Source organism: Carassius auratus, chromosome 25, assembly GCF_003368295.1.
Source record: "Carassius auratus strain Wakin chromosome 25, ASM336829v1, whole genome shotgun sequence".
Lineage (NCBI taxonomy): Eukaryota > Metazoa > Chordata > Actinopteri > Cypriniformes > Cyprinidae > Carassius > Carassius auratus.
The window spans coordinates 11273091-11287534 of record NC_039267.1 but is presented as its reverse complement, the minus strand read 5'-3'; the positions used below and the strand labels follow the sequence as shown (position 1 = coordinate 11287534).

At 36.4% G+C, this 14444-nt stretch overlaps 3 protein-coding genes across 5 annotated transcripts; 1 reads left to right on the top strand and 2 right to left on the bottom strand.

Moving 5' to 3' along the window:
- The first annotated feature begins 201 nt into the window (after positions 1-201).
- Positions 202-4833, top strand: LOC113043293 (uncharacterized). The gene is made up of 11 exons (XM_026202561.1): positions 202-335; positions 687-927; positions 1032-1086; positions 1517-2009; positions 2835-2977; positions 3055-3135; positions 3221-3344; positions 4097-4206; positions 4298-4419; positions 4492-4591; positions 4666-4833. Exons 2-11 carry the CDS (start codon positions 752-754, stop codon positions 4723-4725), a joined length of 1464 nt encoding a protein of 487 aa, XP_026058346.1. The 5' UTR covers positions 202-335; positions 687-751; the 3' UTR covers positions 4726-4833.
- lyrm5b (LYR motif containing 5b) lies at positions 4452-6183 on the bottom strand. Its single transcript, XM_026202567.1, has 3 exons — positions 6059-6183; positions 5839-5982; positions 4452-5329 (listed from the first exon to the last, which is right to left on the bottom strand). The coding sequence occupies exons 2-3, from the start codon at positions 5881-5883 to the stop codon at positions 5129-5131; spliced, it is 246 nt and encodes an 81-aa protein (XP_026058352.1). The 5' UTR covers positions 5884-5982; positions 6059-6183; the 3' UTR covers positions 4452-5128.
- Positions 6184-6299: 116 nt separating this feature from the next.
- Positions 6300-14411, bottom strand: nedd1 (NEDD1 gamma-tubulin ring complex targeting factor). 3 transcript variants are annotated; one of them, XM_026202558.1, is made up of 17 exons: positions 14211-14411; positions 13563-13706; positions 13213-13307; positions 13015-13131; positions 12706-12846; positions 12218-12447; positions 11917-12118; positions 10262-10415; positions 9996-10127; positions 9855-9899; positions 9634-9738; positions 9099-9143; positions 8834-8988; positions 8569-8743; positions 8382-8490; positions 7204-7270; positions 6300-7088 (listed from the first exon to the last, which is right to left on the bottom strand). In XM_026202558.1, the coding sequence occupies exons 2-17, from the start codon at positions 13696-13698 to the stop codon at positions 6984-6986; spliced, it is 2013 nt and encodes a 670-aa protein (XP_026058343.1). In that variant the 5' UTR covers positions 13699-13706; positions 14211-14411; the 3' UTR covers positions 6300-6983. The 3 variants fall into 3 exon arrangements, with proteins under 3 accessions (XP_026058343.1, XP_026058345.1, XP_026058344.1); XM_026202560.1 differs by having other exon boundaries at positions 8382-8484; XM_026202559.1 differs by having other exon boundaries at positions 13563-13703; positions 14211-14395.
- Positions 14412-14444: the final 33 nt, after the last annotated feature.

Sequence of the window (14444 nt, the reverse complement as noted above, 5' to 3'; positions counted from 1 at the left end):
TCATTTGAAAGAACAATCTCAGACGTACTTGAGAGGTTTTTGCGTCTCAAGTCATATACATTTGTGTGTGTCTGAATTCATTTATATATATTTATTTATTTATTCATATATAGTGACTTGACTTAAGTAAACAAGGCCATTTCTTCATGTGAGAGTAAGTAAAAATGTAAGGGTCCTTTAAATACAAATCCAACGATTCAGGTTCCGGAAGTGGCGTAACCGGAAGACAAATCGAAAGTTCTATGGCGGTGTTTTCCATTGTGACTTCGCTATTTGCTGATGCGATATCTAAGCGAAGAATTTTGTTTTTTGTAGTGGTATGTTTCGTAAAGATGGTGAGTAAAGTTACCTTATTTCAATTCCACAACAAAAACACAAGAGTTTCTGTAAACTATTGCCATTTAGGCGATCTTAATACAATGTGACTTGTTAACCGTTTACTAGCGTCTTCGATAAAACGTCGAATCCAACCGATCACGGATCAGTTTACCCCTCAGTAACTTACTGTTGTTATCACAAACATACGAATATTATGAACGCTGTTTAACTAGCAAAAGACTACGTTTCAACAGATCATTAAGATATTAAGTATAAAATATTTACATTTAAAGTGAGCGTAATTATGCAGCCTCACTGCGTGTACAGAGGCTTTTATGTATCTTCCTGAATTGTTTTTCCCTTCCCAGACTTATCCGCACACAGTCTGTCAGCTATAGCCAAAGTATATATACATTAAGCCATAATCGAAGAGATGGATGACACCCAGGAGAGCTCCGAGTCCGGCAGTTTTCTGTACAGTCCCTGTCTGGAGCCAGACACGCCGGATTCTCTGAATAACGCCTGTCTGCTAAACGACACTGACCCCCTGTTTGAAGACCATGGACACTTTCAGGAGTTTTCCTCCACTTTTGTTCCCGAGACCCCTAGGTACCATTTCCTTTGTAAATATTGATATGAATTATTACTGTTTTGCTATGTAGTAGACTGTTCATAATCAGCAGCAATGACAGGAATCTGTCCTCAATTTACAGCCCCCTGTTTCACAGAAGAAAACGTAATTCCCAGAAAGATAGCGACAGAAATGTGGTAAGAGAAAAGAGCAGAATGCAATTCTATAATACATTTCTATTTCTGTATAGTGCATGCAGTATGCACAGTATAAGAATTTCCTATCCTATGTGCACAGAATACTTAGTTGTCCTGCTACATTTCCTAAAATGTGCAGTATGCAATAAAGCATAGTTTTTTTTATAATGCAGCGGGCTTGACCTTATATATATTTATTTATTTATTTATTTATTTATTTTTGTTAATAACCAAAAATGTGTATGTGCGTATCTATCTATCTATCTATCTATCTATCTATCTATCTATCTATCTATCTATATAAACCACTTAGCATGTAGCACAATTATTGGACAAGAAAAAAAAAATGCAAACTGATAATTACAAAGGCAAAATATAATTTTTTTTTTAGGGGGAATTACATTGATAATTGTTTGTATGCTCGGTTTAGGCAACATCATCCTGTTCAGATGGAAGAAAATGGGAAAGACATGAACACATTCCAGGTTACCTGAGCACCACTCCAAGCTCCCAGAGAACGATGAAGCGGCGCAGGCTGGAGGACTCAAGTGCAAGCACACTGCCTGGACACTCCACCGTTCCACTGGGAGCAAACGGATTTGTAACGGCCTCGTCTCTTTTACCCCCTGATTTTACATGGTTGGAGTCTCCACGTCCAACAGCCTCCTCTGCTTCTCATGTTTCTTCATCTTCCAAACCCTCGTCCTCAGCTGGGTCTTCCACGTCTGCACTGGATCAAAATAGTGATCCGGCATATTTAAATGAGCTGCTAGTAATGGGTCACCCCTCTAAGCAAAAAACACTAAACTCCAGCAATGGAAGGGAACAGAGGTCCAAAAAGACCAAATCTAAATCCTCTAAAAGTACATCAGCACACTCTTCATTACACACAATAGAGCATGAAGCTTCACTGCTGGATGCAGGTATGGATAAACAGGATCCATGTTAATGAAAATGTACTCACCCTCAGACCAGACAAGATCTAGAAGGGTTTATTTGTTCATCTGAACAGATTTGGAGAAATTTAACATTCCATCACTTGCTCAGTAGTGATTGCTCTGTAGTGAATGGGTGCCATCACAATGAGAGTCCAAACAGCTGATAAAAACATCAAAGTAATCCACACATCTCCAGTCCATGAGTTAAAGGGTTAGTTCACCCAAATAGCAAAGTTATGTCATCAATAACTTACCCTCATGTTGTTCAAAACCCGTGAGACCTCCATTTATCTTCAGAACACAGTTTAAGATATTTTAGATTTAGTCCGAGAGCTCTCAGTCTCTCCATTGAAGCTGTGTGTACGGTATAATGTCCATGTCCAGAAAGGTAAGAAAAACATCATGAGGGTGAGTTATTAATGACATAATTTTGCTATTTGGGTGAACTATACCTTTAACCCTCTCAAGGCAGGCGTTGCAGATTTGCAACAGTAAAGTAACTAAAAACCTTATTACTCCAGATACATATTTTAACTAAGTTACTAAAACTTAATTTGAACCTGAGAGGGTTAACATCCTATGAAGTGAAAAGCTGCATATTTGTAATAAACATATCCATCATTAGGGTTTTCATTTTAAACCGTCATTTCTAAGCTAAGATACGACTCTTTTATTGATTCAAATTTTTTGGATGGCCTGAGAGTGAGTACATTTTCAGCAAATTTCATTTTTGCATGGACTATGTCTTTAAATGCCAGGAGGATATTGTTAGATGTATTTTCTATAAAATTTGTATTTTATTTTTTATAGCAAAGAGAATGCAAGAACCAGCAAGTTCACTTGTATGTCAGATACCAGAAGATATTGTCATCATAGAGGATGATGCTGATGATGTCGAGGTGGTTCGCTCCGTTCAGATGGCCGAGGATGAAGCGTATGCCAGAAGCCTTCAGGTACGAAGCTTCACTCTCCTGATCCTTGTGGAGAAACAATAGAGAAGCGTCTAAATCTGTTATTCTGCTGTTTGCAGGAACAGTTTGATATGGAGGAGCGAATGGAGCAGCAGAGGCTACAGAGCAGATCTCCAAGCAGAAACAACCACAACCACATGGTCAGTTCGGCTTTCTGCTTTACTTGGAGCACTGAATGATGCAGTGCTGTGATCACACTCAAACAAAAATGCATGGTTTCTGCAGGTTGATCCGTATGTTGGCTTGGGCTGGATTTCTCCTTGGGCCTCAGTGATCAACTCTGCATCTTTCTCACACGCACCCTCTGAGCTTTCAGAGCTGCAGCAGGCCATCTTTGGAGAGCAACCCCGTGAGTCGACAATCTCTGTCTGCTTGATGATTTCATTTGAATTAAAAGCAGGCTTTAATAAATGTGTATGAAACATTAATTGTAATAAATATGAATTGGTTTGTAGATATTGTTTACCATTATAATATGCAATAAAAGTATATATAAATAAAATAACAATACTAGATATTATACAACATGCTATAGTATAATTGAAAGTAAAATTATGTAATTTCTATAGATTGTATGATAATAATAATAATACATTTTATTTGTAGTGCGTCTTTTTTACACACAAGGCATGACAGCATGGTCAAAAACATAATGATAAAATTACATAACAATAAATTTGAAAAATAACACACTACTCCAAAAAAAAAAAAAAAAAAAAAAAAAATATATATATATATATATATATATGTGTGTTAAATAATAAAAAAGTATTTTATGCTCACCAAGACTGTAAAAAAACTATAATATTGTGAAATATTATTACAATTTCTAACTATTTAAAATTATATATTAAATATGTAAATAATTGTAAGGCTGCTTGTGATTCAGCAGCCATTACTTGCTTTAGTGTCAGATGATCCTTCAAGAAACAGGTCTTATTAAAAAATATTGAAAACAGTTCTGTTTTATATATATATATATATATATATATATATATATATATATATATATATATATATATATATATATATATATATATATATATATATATATATATATATATATATAATTACATTTATTTTTATCTTTTGATTGGACAGGTAGACAACAGGGCCGTGGTCAAACTGGAAGAACTCGCAATTCTCGTCGCAGACAAGCATCTCACTTGCAGATGGACTTGTTTGATGACAGTCAGGGAAATAATTATGAGGTTTGAGTTCTGCTAATTCACAGAAATCACATGGTTGACTCCCGATTCTAAAATGTTGTCTTCTCTCTGACACCGTTTGTTTCTTTGTCAGGCTCTCTTAGCGTTCGAGGAGCAACAAGGTGCTGTAGTAGCCCAGAACACTCTGACAAAGGCCGAGATCGAACGGCTGCCCATAAAAACATACAATCCCGCACACAGCGCAGGAAAGACAGAGTAAGTCACACAACTGGATGCAACAAAAGAAATTTCCCATAATGCAATAGTTTAATCACACTCTCTTTACAGTTGCCAGATCTGTTTCAGTGAATACAAAGCGGGTGAACGACTCAGGATCCTTCCATGTCTCCACGATTACCACGTCAAATGCATCGACCGCTGGCTGAAGGTCCAGCTTGTTTTAACAACATAATCCAATAATTCACAGCTGCTTTGTACTAATCATTTTTCTGTTTGTTACAGGAGAACGCCACATGTCCCATCTGCAGAGCGGATGTATCAGAGTGTGGTGGTTTTTCTTAAACGCACAACTTCAGGACTCAGTATCTACCTCACAGCGGCTCAAGTTACACCATTTGACTTTTAAACCGTCTCAGTTTGAGTGTTATTAAATGCTTTTTAAATACAAAATAGTGTCTGATGTTTGAACCAGCATAAAGCACTGCCAAGCACTGTTTTATTTAGAAAGATCCTTCTAAAACATATCAGACACGACTGTATAAAACCTGTTGGCAATAGCTGAACTTGAATTTTGGATCATCAAATAAAATCGTTTTATTTTATTTTATTGCTCGTTTTTATTATAATAGCGATAAAATGTGTAGTTAAGATAATATATGTTGATGTTAAAGTCATTCTCTCACTGCTGTTGTTTATGTGAATATCAAGCAGTGTGCAGCATGCGATTTTTTTTTTTTTTTACTGTCTAATAATATCGCTTCTTCAAGGCTCTGTACTTCCGGAGGTAATAGAGCGCCTCGAGCTCTTTCACCACGAATTCTCCTCGGCTGATGAGCTCTTTGATCTTCTCAGGGTCGCTCACATCCTTATTCTTGGCAAACGCAGCCCTCAGCCTGTCTCTGAAATAGTCGGCTCCTTTCGGATACTCCCGTCCAAGAAACAGCAACTTCAAGCAGAAGAATCAGAAGAGAAGACAGGATTATGAGTTTCTATTGCCTGGAGTCACCATTGTGTGCCGAATGTGTTTTTTTTCCCCCACCCCATACTTTGTTTATCCTCTTAATATAAATGAAGACTGATTTAATATAGTTAGCTGATATTAGGCAGATTGTAATTTCAATTTTAAGTCAAATTAATACTTTTCAGTCTTGGTTTATGTTTTTACAAAAATAATTAGTAGGAACATGCCTCAGCAGATCTTTGTGTCATCTGGTCTAAAAATGTAGAATTTTTATTTTTGTACAATAAAGGGTACAATTACGATTATTTATACAAAAACTGAATATATGAAAATGGCTGGCGAAACGCTTTGTGTAAGTTAACCTTTGACTCATAGCTTTGAAGATTACAGAGGTTTGCTACAGTCAAGAAGAAGATAAAGTAGGTTAGTGAATATGTGTTATTGTACACTTTGTTTTCACGGCATTAAAAGGCAGAAGGGGGCAGTGTACTCACAGTTTTGTAGAGCTGCACTACCTCTGCTCGGAGTGAGTTGGCCATTTCTCAAACCCCAGTGATTCCCCTGATCTCAGCCAAACACTTCAGCTGACCAGTTACCTCAGCCAAGGCTTTTTCCAAAACGGACGGCGATGAAAACACCTTAAGTTTATAGACCACATAAGTTTTCAGATGTATTGCTGTACAATCAAAACACAAACTTTGTTTTTCTACTTACTTGCTAATGTCTCATTGCCCTTTGGACGCAATGAAAACAATCAGGAATGTAACTTCTGTTGTCATCGAATACACCAAGTCAAAATAAAAGTCCTCACCCGTTTTAATGAAAAAGTCGATACACGAGCTAGCTGGTTACAAATACGTTATTGCTGAAACATAGACGTAAACATAAAAAACAACGCAAACATCTTATTCCGTGGTTGTAGTGAAACAGAAAGAAAACAAAACACGGCTACACATGAATGCAGAAATAATTTATTTAGGCCAGTCCATAGGAAGACACCTAATAATAGTGGATTAGGAGCACAGTGTACAACAGATAATGGTTTTGAGTTAGTCATTTGCTTTTTGTTGCCAAATGTGCTGCCAAGAACATAAGAAACTGATTCAAAATGTCATGTATTAAAGCACTGGCATTCAAATAATCTCTAATACACACCTTCTGAAGCTGCAAAAGGCACAGATCTGCCTACGCTTGCACAACATCACCAGTTTCCTTTCATTTTTGGCATGTGGTTTGCAAAAATAATCTGGACAAAATTTAGGAAGGAGCACAATCCATAATGGCAAGATTCACACGGAGATGTTTCTTCACTCTACAACATTTACGATTACACATCCTAAGTGCCAATACATGCGACTCTTCTGTAAACTAGTTAGGATATACAAAACACGCCTTGAAAAACAAAAAGTGTGTTCTCTTCTTTGCTGTTTGATATTAAGGCATAGAAATCTTACAAAAAAACTCTTTATAACCTGAAACAAATACAAAAGTGTGTGCCAATATGACAAATGAAGCAGACAGTGAGCGGTGGTCTGCAGAGTGAAGGCACTAGTAGAAACATGAGCTTCTCTCTGTCCTCTCTGATTCACACTAGTATTCCTGGACTGACACATTGGGAGACACGCGTCTATGAATGTCTTTAATAATTGGCTCGTAGTCGTTTGTTTTCCTCTCTCAGTCTTTCTATCTCCTCAATAAGGGAGTCGTTCACAGAGTATTTCTCAATCAGACCATGGATTTCATTCTGGAAAAGAAGAGTGGCATGATTAAAGCAAGGGACATAATATATATATATATATTTTTTTTTTTTTTTTTTTTTTTTACTTGATGCATTTGGTGTGTAAAAGAGAAAATTTTACCAGCTGAATGTAGAACTGCCGAACCATCTCCACCTGTAGATTGATAATGTCTCTATGACAAGTGTCCCTGAGGAAACAACAAAACAGCCATTAATGACTAAATGACTCTTATCAACATCTTAATATTCTATCTAGATAGTATCTAAATATTAATATATGGTTTAATTTGTAAAAATATATACACATATATCTATATGTCTATGATATTACACACACACACACACACACACTAGTGTTATTTTAGTATTATTTTAGATATTTTCGATTTCATTAGTAATTTAACTAAATTTTTTACATTTATAGAAATCATCTCTTTTGTCTTTTAGTTTACTTTTTTTACTCGTTTTAGGTTTTTTCATTAAAGTTAAACTAAATGAAAACAAGAAATGATTCCTTAACATCTAACTGAAATACAATAACTTTCTTTTGTTTTTGTTAACTGTAATAACCCTGATATATACAGTACCGTTTAGCTTAAGATTTGGGTCAGTAATGTTTTTTTTTTATTTTTTTTTTATAAAATTACTAATTGTATTCAAGGAGCATTATATTGACCAAAAGTGACAAAGATATTTATCTTACAAAAGATTTTGTTTTCATATAAATTGCTGTTCTTTTGAATTTTTTCATTTATTAAAAAATTAAGAAACAATTTAGCAGTTTCTACAAAAAAAATTAAGCAGCACAACTGTTTTCAACACTGATAATAATACAAAATGTTTCTTGAGCATCAAATTACTATGTGACCCTGGAACACAAGTAGCGCAGGTTTATTTGTAGCAATAGCCAACAAAAATCATATGAAGTAAAGATCATGTTCCATGAAGATATCTAGTAAATTTCCTCCCGTGAATATCTCAAAATTACATTTTTGATTAGTAATACGCATTGCCAATGACTTCATTTGAACAACTTTAAAGGTGATTTTCTCAATATTTTTATTTTATTTTTTTCACCCTCAGATTCTCATTCAAAAAAATGTACTCTTATGACTAGTTTTGTGGAAATCAAATGATTTCTGAAGGATCATGTGACACTGGAGACTGGAGTAATGATGCTGAAAATTTAGCTTTGTAGTACAGGAATAAATGACATTTCAAAATATATAAAAATAATAAAAAGTCATTTTAAATTGAAATCAGTGATCTCTAGATTACTCTTAATGGGTGTTTACTCACCTGAAGTCTTCCAGGGCCTCATGGATCATATTACGGACAAAGTTCATCTGAATGGAGGTGAGCGGAGCTTCACGGCCCTCGGCTCCAGATCCGACTGCCGCTGCTGGAGCTTTAGATCAAAACATCCATCACTCACAGTGTCCCATTAAAGTGACTTTTAATCTAATGGTGCCCCATTCAAACACACCTGGTGCAGCTGCAGGAGGAGCTCCGCTGACCGGCGAATCATAGGTGAGCTGGGTGGGTAGATCTCTCCTCAGAGCGGGCTCAGGGCTGCTGTACTGTGCTGTGTTCACAGACTGAGCAGCAGAGACTGTGCTTGTGACATCACACTCCTGCCGGAGACTGTTATTCTTCTCCACCTGTCGATAATCCAGATAAAAAAAAATGTCATCTATAAATGCAAAAACATATCTGATTTTAAATAAAGTGACCTTGCTGCCTTTCTGTACATCAGTCTGTTGCGGTGGGGTAGTGATGGGCTCCTCCTCTTTGATTGGTGGAGGAGTCTGGACCACAGATGGACTGTAGCAGCGACTTCCTGGAGTGCCCAGTGGGGTCTTCCTCTGGGACGACCCACCAGGGAAATGAGGTAGGTATTCAAAGTCTAGTAACACAGGAAATGCTAATGTTGGTAAAAGTAAATGAAACCTTGTTGTTCTGTTGTTCTTATTACTCTCATTACTGTTGATTAAAATGCCATTTGCTCAAACTTGCCTTTTTTCCCACTTGATACATCACTCAGTCTTTGTCCTTTGTAATCTATAGAGATCATTAACAAATAATTAAGGTGTAGATAGATGGATTTTTTTTTAATTAAAACTTTGAATCAGCAAGGATGCATTAAATTGATCAAAAGTGACAGAGAAGACTTCAATAAGGTTATAAAATACTATTTCAAATAAATTCTGTTCTTTTGAAGGATCGTGTAAAAAAAAAACTGTTTTCAACATTGATAATAATATGATAATGTTTCTTGAACAGCAAATTAGACTGATTTCTAAAGAATCATGAGAGAAATGATGAGAGAAATGATGCTTCACAGAAATAATTATGATTTTTAATATATTCGAACAGAAAACTGTTATTTTAAACTGTAATCCCGTTTCCCAATAACAGAATTTACTGTATTTATAATCAAATAAATGCAGCCTTGGTGAGATTTTCAAAATCATAAGAAATCCATAATTTTCGGAAGAGTAATGTACATCTAGTGCATGTAGAGGGCAAAGCTGTGAAAGAGTTTCCTCACCATCTCGTACAGGTGAAAAGATGTCCAAGCTGTTTCGGCCGACTCTGAAGCGGTCTGTGGTGTGCTGGCCTTCCCCTTCCCTCGAGAACACATCTATACTGCCTCCTAAAAACCAAAGAGGAATGCCAAGCAAACATTTAGCCATGTATTAACATACAACAATAAAAATCTTGTGAACTCTGTCTTTTATTGAACATAATGGAGCATAATAAAACACTCACCATTTCTTGAAGTTGGAGTATCAGCAAAACCATGTGTTTTGAAACCTGTAGAGAGGATGGAAGAGTCCAGAAAGGGACCGTAAAAATGAGAATACAGATGACGATAAAAAAAATTCAAAAAGGGCAATTCAAGGATTTCACCATCATTGAGAGGGGAGAAAATATCCAAGTTTAGGCTGTTCCGACCGATGTTGCTAAATTTCTCCATATTCGGCAGCTGGTCTTGGCTGTGCTGACCCTCCGCCTCTCTGGAGAACACCTCGCCAGCAGTACCTACAAAAACAAAACATTCACTACCTATAGAACCATTACAAAAGCTATAAACAGGGCTTTCAATGTAACCTAGCTAACCAAATATGACTGAATAAGGAAGAAAATCTTCTCTAGCTATAAAAAGGAAGGTGGACCTGTGACTTGGGCTTGTCCATCACCAGGAAATTCAGAGCCTTGCACACCAGGTGGGACTGTAGATGTCGGAGTGGAGGGTCCCGTCTGCTGACCGCCCAGCTTCACTGAGATCCTCTTATTTGATTGGGAAGACCTGCTGGATGTTTTAGTGGACTGTGGAAACACGGCTGGTTTTTAATATCAGCTACAATCAGAGTCAGTATCATTAATCCTGAATGGTTGAAATGTAGGGGCAACATTTTTTAAATATTCAGATGTTACAAAAATTGTTCATAGATACATAAATAATAATAAGATACAATAAAAAACGTATTAAATAAGAATCACGATACATACATATTATTTCATATAAAATGCATGTTACTACAACTTTAATCATAATTTAAATAATTATTTCTAAAATATATTTTTAAAACTATATCAGACATTGCAACAATTATAAGTAGTGGTAAATACAAATATCAATGATTAAAAACATGAATAAAAATGAGAATAATTAAATATTAAAAAATTTCACACTAATTTAAATACTACATTATTATTATTATTTTTATTATTATTTAAAAGGGACAATGCACATTAATTAACATTTTTTGTTTTACACTCAAAATGTAAATGCGCCAGAGTTAGCTAGAGAGCTAGTTTTCATCTGTAGTCCCTTAGCAGGTAGACACAGCATCATAATTTAAAAAAAAAATACCAACAAAAAAAAAACATGTAAAACAGAAAACAATTTAACAAAATGGATACATAATAATAAATACAATACAAAGAAGGGCAGTACCTAAGATAAGATAAACCAACTATGATTAAACTGATTACAGTTTTGTGTAAATTTAGTGATAAATAGCTGGTGCTCTCTCTGAGTTCCATAGGGAGACAGTTCCAATAATTTTAGGCCCGTACTGAGAAGACTGTTTGACCAAACTTACTACGTCTATACGGTACAACACAGTCTCCCCTGGTAACTGCCCTTGTTGCCCTGCCACTACTGTTCTTCTGTTGTATAAATTCACCCAGTGGTGGAGATGCAAGTCCATGTAAAATTTTACAAATAAGGCAGGCATCTAGATAATTTAAAAAACTATCAAAATTGAATAAATCATATTTATAGGTTTTCTTATAAAGGGTTTCTATTGGTTTAAGAGTTTAAATTAGATTAAAGTAATTAAACATAAATGTAATCTAAAAGTCACTACATGTTACCAATGAATCAATTCAAATATATTCTCAATCTGAACATTCTGAATAATTAACAATTCCTAGAATATATTTTTTAAACTACATAAGATGTAGTTATCTGCAATAAGTAAATAATTACAAACATACAATTTAAGAAAATAATCCTATTTAAAAGAAAAAGAAAAATTCAAATAGAATTAATTAAAACTAATGAAATTACATTTCCAATTTCATATAAAAGCATTGCATTTTACATGCTTAAATCAATTCAAATATATCCTTACTCAAATCTGCTGAATGCCTCGGCTGTGTCAGAAGATACCAAATAAAATGTAAGAAATAAACATACAATTTTTTATCCCCACTTTCTGAATGAGAAGGAAATGAGTCAGTTAAACAAAAAAACACTACCTTGCATGAAACTGAGGGTGGTTGTGTAGAAATGTGTTTATGTCCATAATAATAGCTGTACCTTTAACTTGGAGGTGGAGTTCTGAAAGCGAATGCAGGTCACTGACGTTTTGTGAGCCGTGGTTATTTTGACCGGTGCGCTGAGGTTTCTCAAATCATACATATAAATTCTGCCCTGCGTTGAGCCCACCACCAGCCCTGCCCCATCTGGAGTAAAATCAATGGCTGTGAGTGGAGACTCCACCTGCTTATTACGAAACACCCTGTGAGAACAAGCACACACATGAAACTGATCAACAATACAGCTTGGAAATCAAACTCCAGTGTCCCAACTACATATTAAACGTGACTTTTTCTCTTACATTTTGCTGGAAGTGTCATAACAGACGATCTTCTTATCAAGCCCCACAGTGATGAAGAGCAAATCATTGGCCGGAGAGAAGGCCAGCCCTGAACACGGGGCTTTGTGCGTCCCCTCAAACAAATGCAGCTCCTTTTGAGTGTTAGCATCCCAGAGAGCCACAGAGCCACTGTCAGACACCGTGCCCAGCAGAGACCTCTTCACCAGAGAGTACCTCAGATCATGGATGGGCTGGAGAGACATCACACGTTATATTTATATTACAGGGCTACCTGATTCATCAAAATGAAACAAAGTCTCTTTGCAGGTTTCCACCAAATATAAAATCAAAATAACTGAACGTTTAAAAAATAAAACAGTTGTACTGTAAAATAAAGTCTTTTTTTCTCAAATACTAGATTTCTTTAGTTTTACAATGATAATATTTCTAATTTACACAAAACTGAACCGTGGACAATTAAAATATGTAGCTTGGTTTAGTTCACTCACCACATTTGGCCCATGGCCGAAGGGTTTGCTGGACAGGTTGGTCGTGATACTGTGGAGGATGATTTCTCCACTAGTGGAGCCAGATGCTATGTAGCTGTCGCCTCCGTTAAAAGACACACATGTCACTTCCTCCTTGTGGTCCTACACAGAAAGAGCCTTTGATTAGGTTGAGGATGTTTTGGGACATATTTGTGGGTTTTTTTTGCCTTAAAGAAGAACATACTTCCAACAAACTTCCCAATGAATGTCCTTTGAAACTGTCAAATATGCAATCTATATACATAAAAATAATATTGAACCGTGTGCTACCTTAAGGCTTCGGTGCAACCTTTTTGTCTTTAGGTCCCAGATATTAACCGTGTTATCCAGTCCTCCGCTGACCAGGAACTGTGACGTGGAGTTCAGACTGACACGGGTTTGCTTCTTCTACAAACAAAAGTCCATTATAAGACGTACATAACCTAGACATATTCAGACAGGATAGAAGATATCGAGGCCTCAGCTCACCCCTTCGCCCAGCTCCATCACAGGAACTGGAGATGATTTGAGACTGGACACCACCAGCTTGTCTCCTATACTGCTGGCACTGACCAGGTACTGATCTGAACACGGTCAAGGCAAACACCTACAATAATAAACCAACTAAACCCACATAGGTGGCCACTGCGTAAATTAATCATTTGATATAATGCACTTATTGTGTACATACATGTTTTTACATTTTAGTCATATCATATCTCTTCTAAATGATGATACCCATACATTATAAAGTCATATGTATATCATATGCATACTGGCATGACTGTGATACATGTGAAAGACTGTCAGAATCCTAGTGGAAGTGGTTTAGAGGATACTGCTGCTGCTCCAGCACACTTGAGCCACTGGATGCGTGGCACTGTGAGGGTTGAACTGCTCCAGCACCGTCATGGAGCTCGAGTCCCAGATCTTCAGACAGTCACCTGACGACACCAGCCGCGTGACGTCCTCCATAGCAACTGCTGCCAGGAGAGAAAACACGGACAGCTGTCAGGCGCGAGACCTACTGACAAGAGTCCCGAATGCTTGAGAATAATAGTTTCAAATAATCTTATAGTATTGCACTTTAAAGCATTACTATCTCACTTTAATGATTAGCAGTTAATAACACATTTTGTATAGCCACCGATTTATATCCGCATGGTATTATTCGTAGTCTGAATCATTAATTACAGTCTGAATTGTGCCTTTAAAACTCTTTGAGATATCCTTAGTGACTTGGACTAAGTTAAGTTACATGCAAGTTAGCCAACAAGCTAATTCATGCAATCTTCTTTAACTTCAGAGCGCATTCAAATCATGTTAACTTACATAAAAGCGACTTTAACCGCTCATTCCGATTAATAGCATATGGAATAAATCTGTAAGACTCGTTAAAAGACTTTTACACTCATTTGTTGCTGTTCGTGATGTTGTGCTAATAGTTTCTGCATTCATCAGCTGATTAGCAACAGCTAGCTACTTACCCTCGGTTTAGACTCTAAAAGTGCGGAAAGCTGAAGAATATGCTGGTAAAAAAAAAGTTCACAATAAATCCACGCGGGTAGAATAAATGAGTCCTTTTATTTGAAAGCAAAACTTCGTCATATAAATAAAGTTTGAACATCCGTAGCTCCAGTAAGAAACCGCCACTACGGTGCGCCGCTCGGCTCAAACAGGAACCGTTCGGAATTACAAGCAGCAACGCCACAATGTGGGGA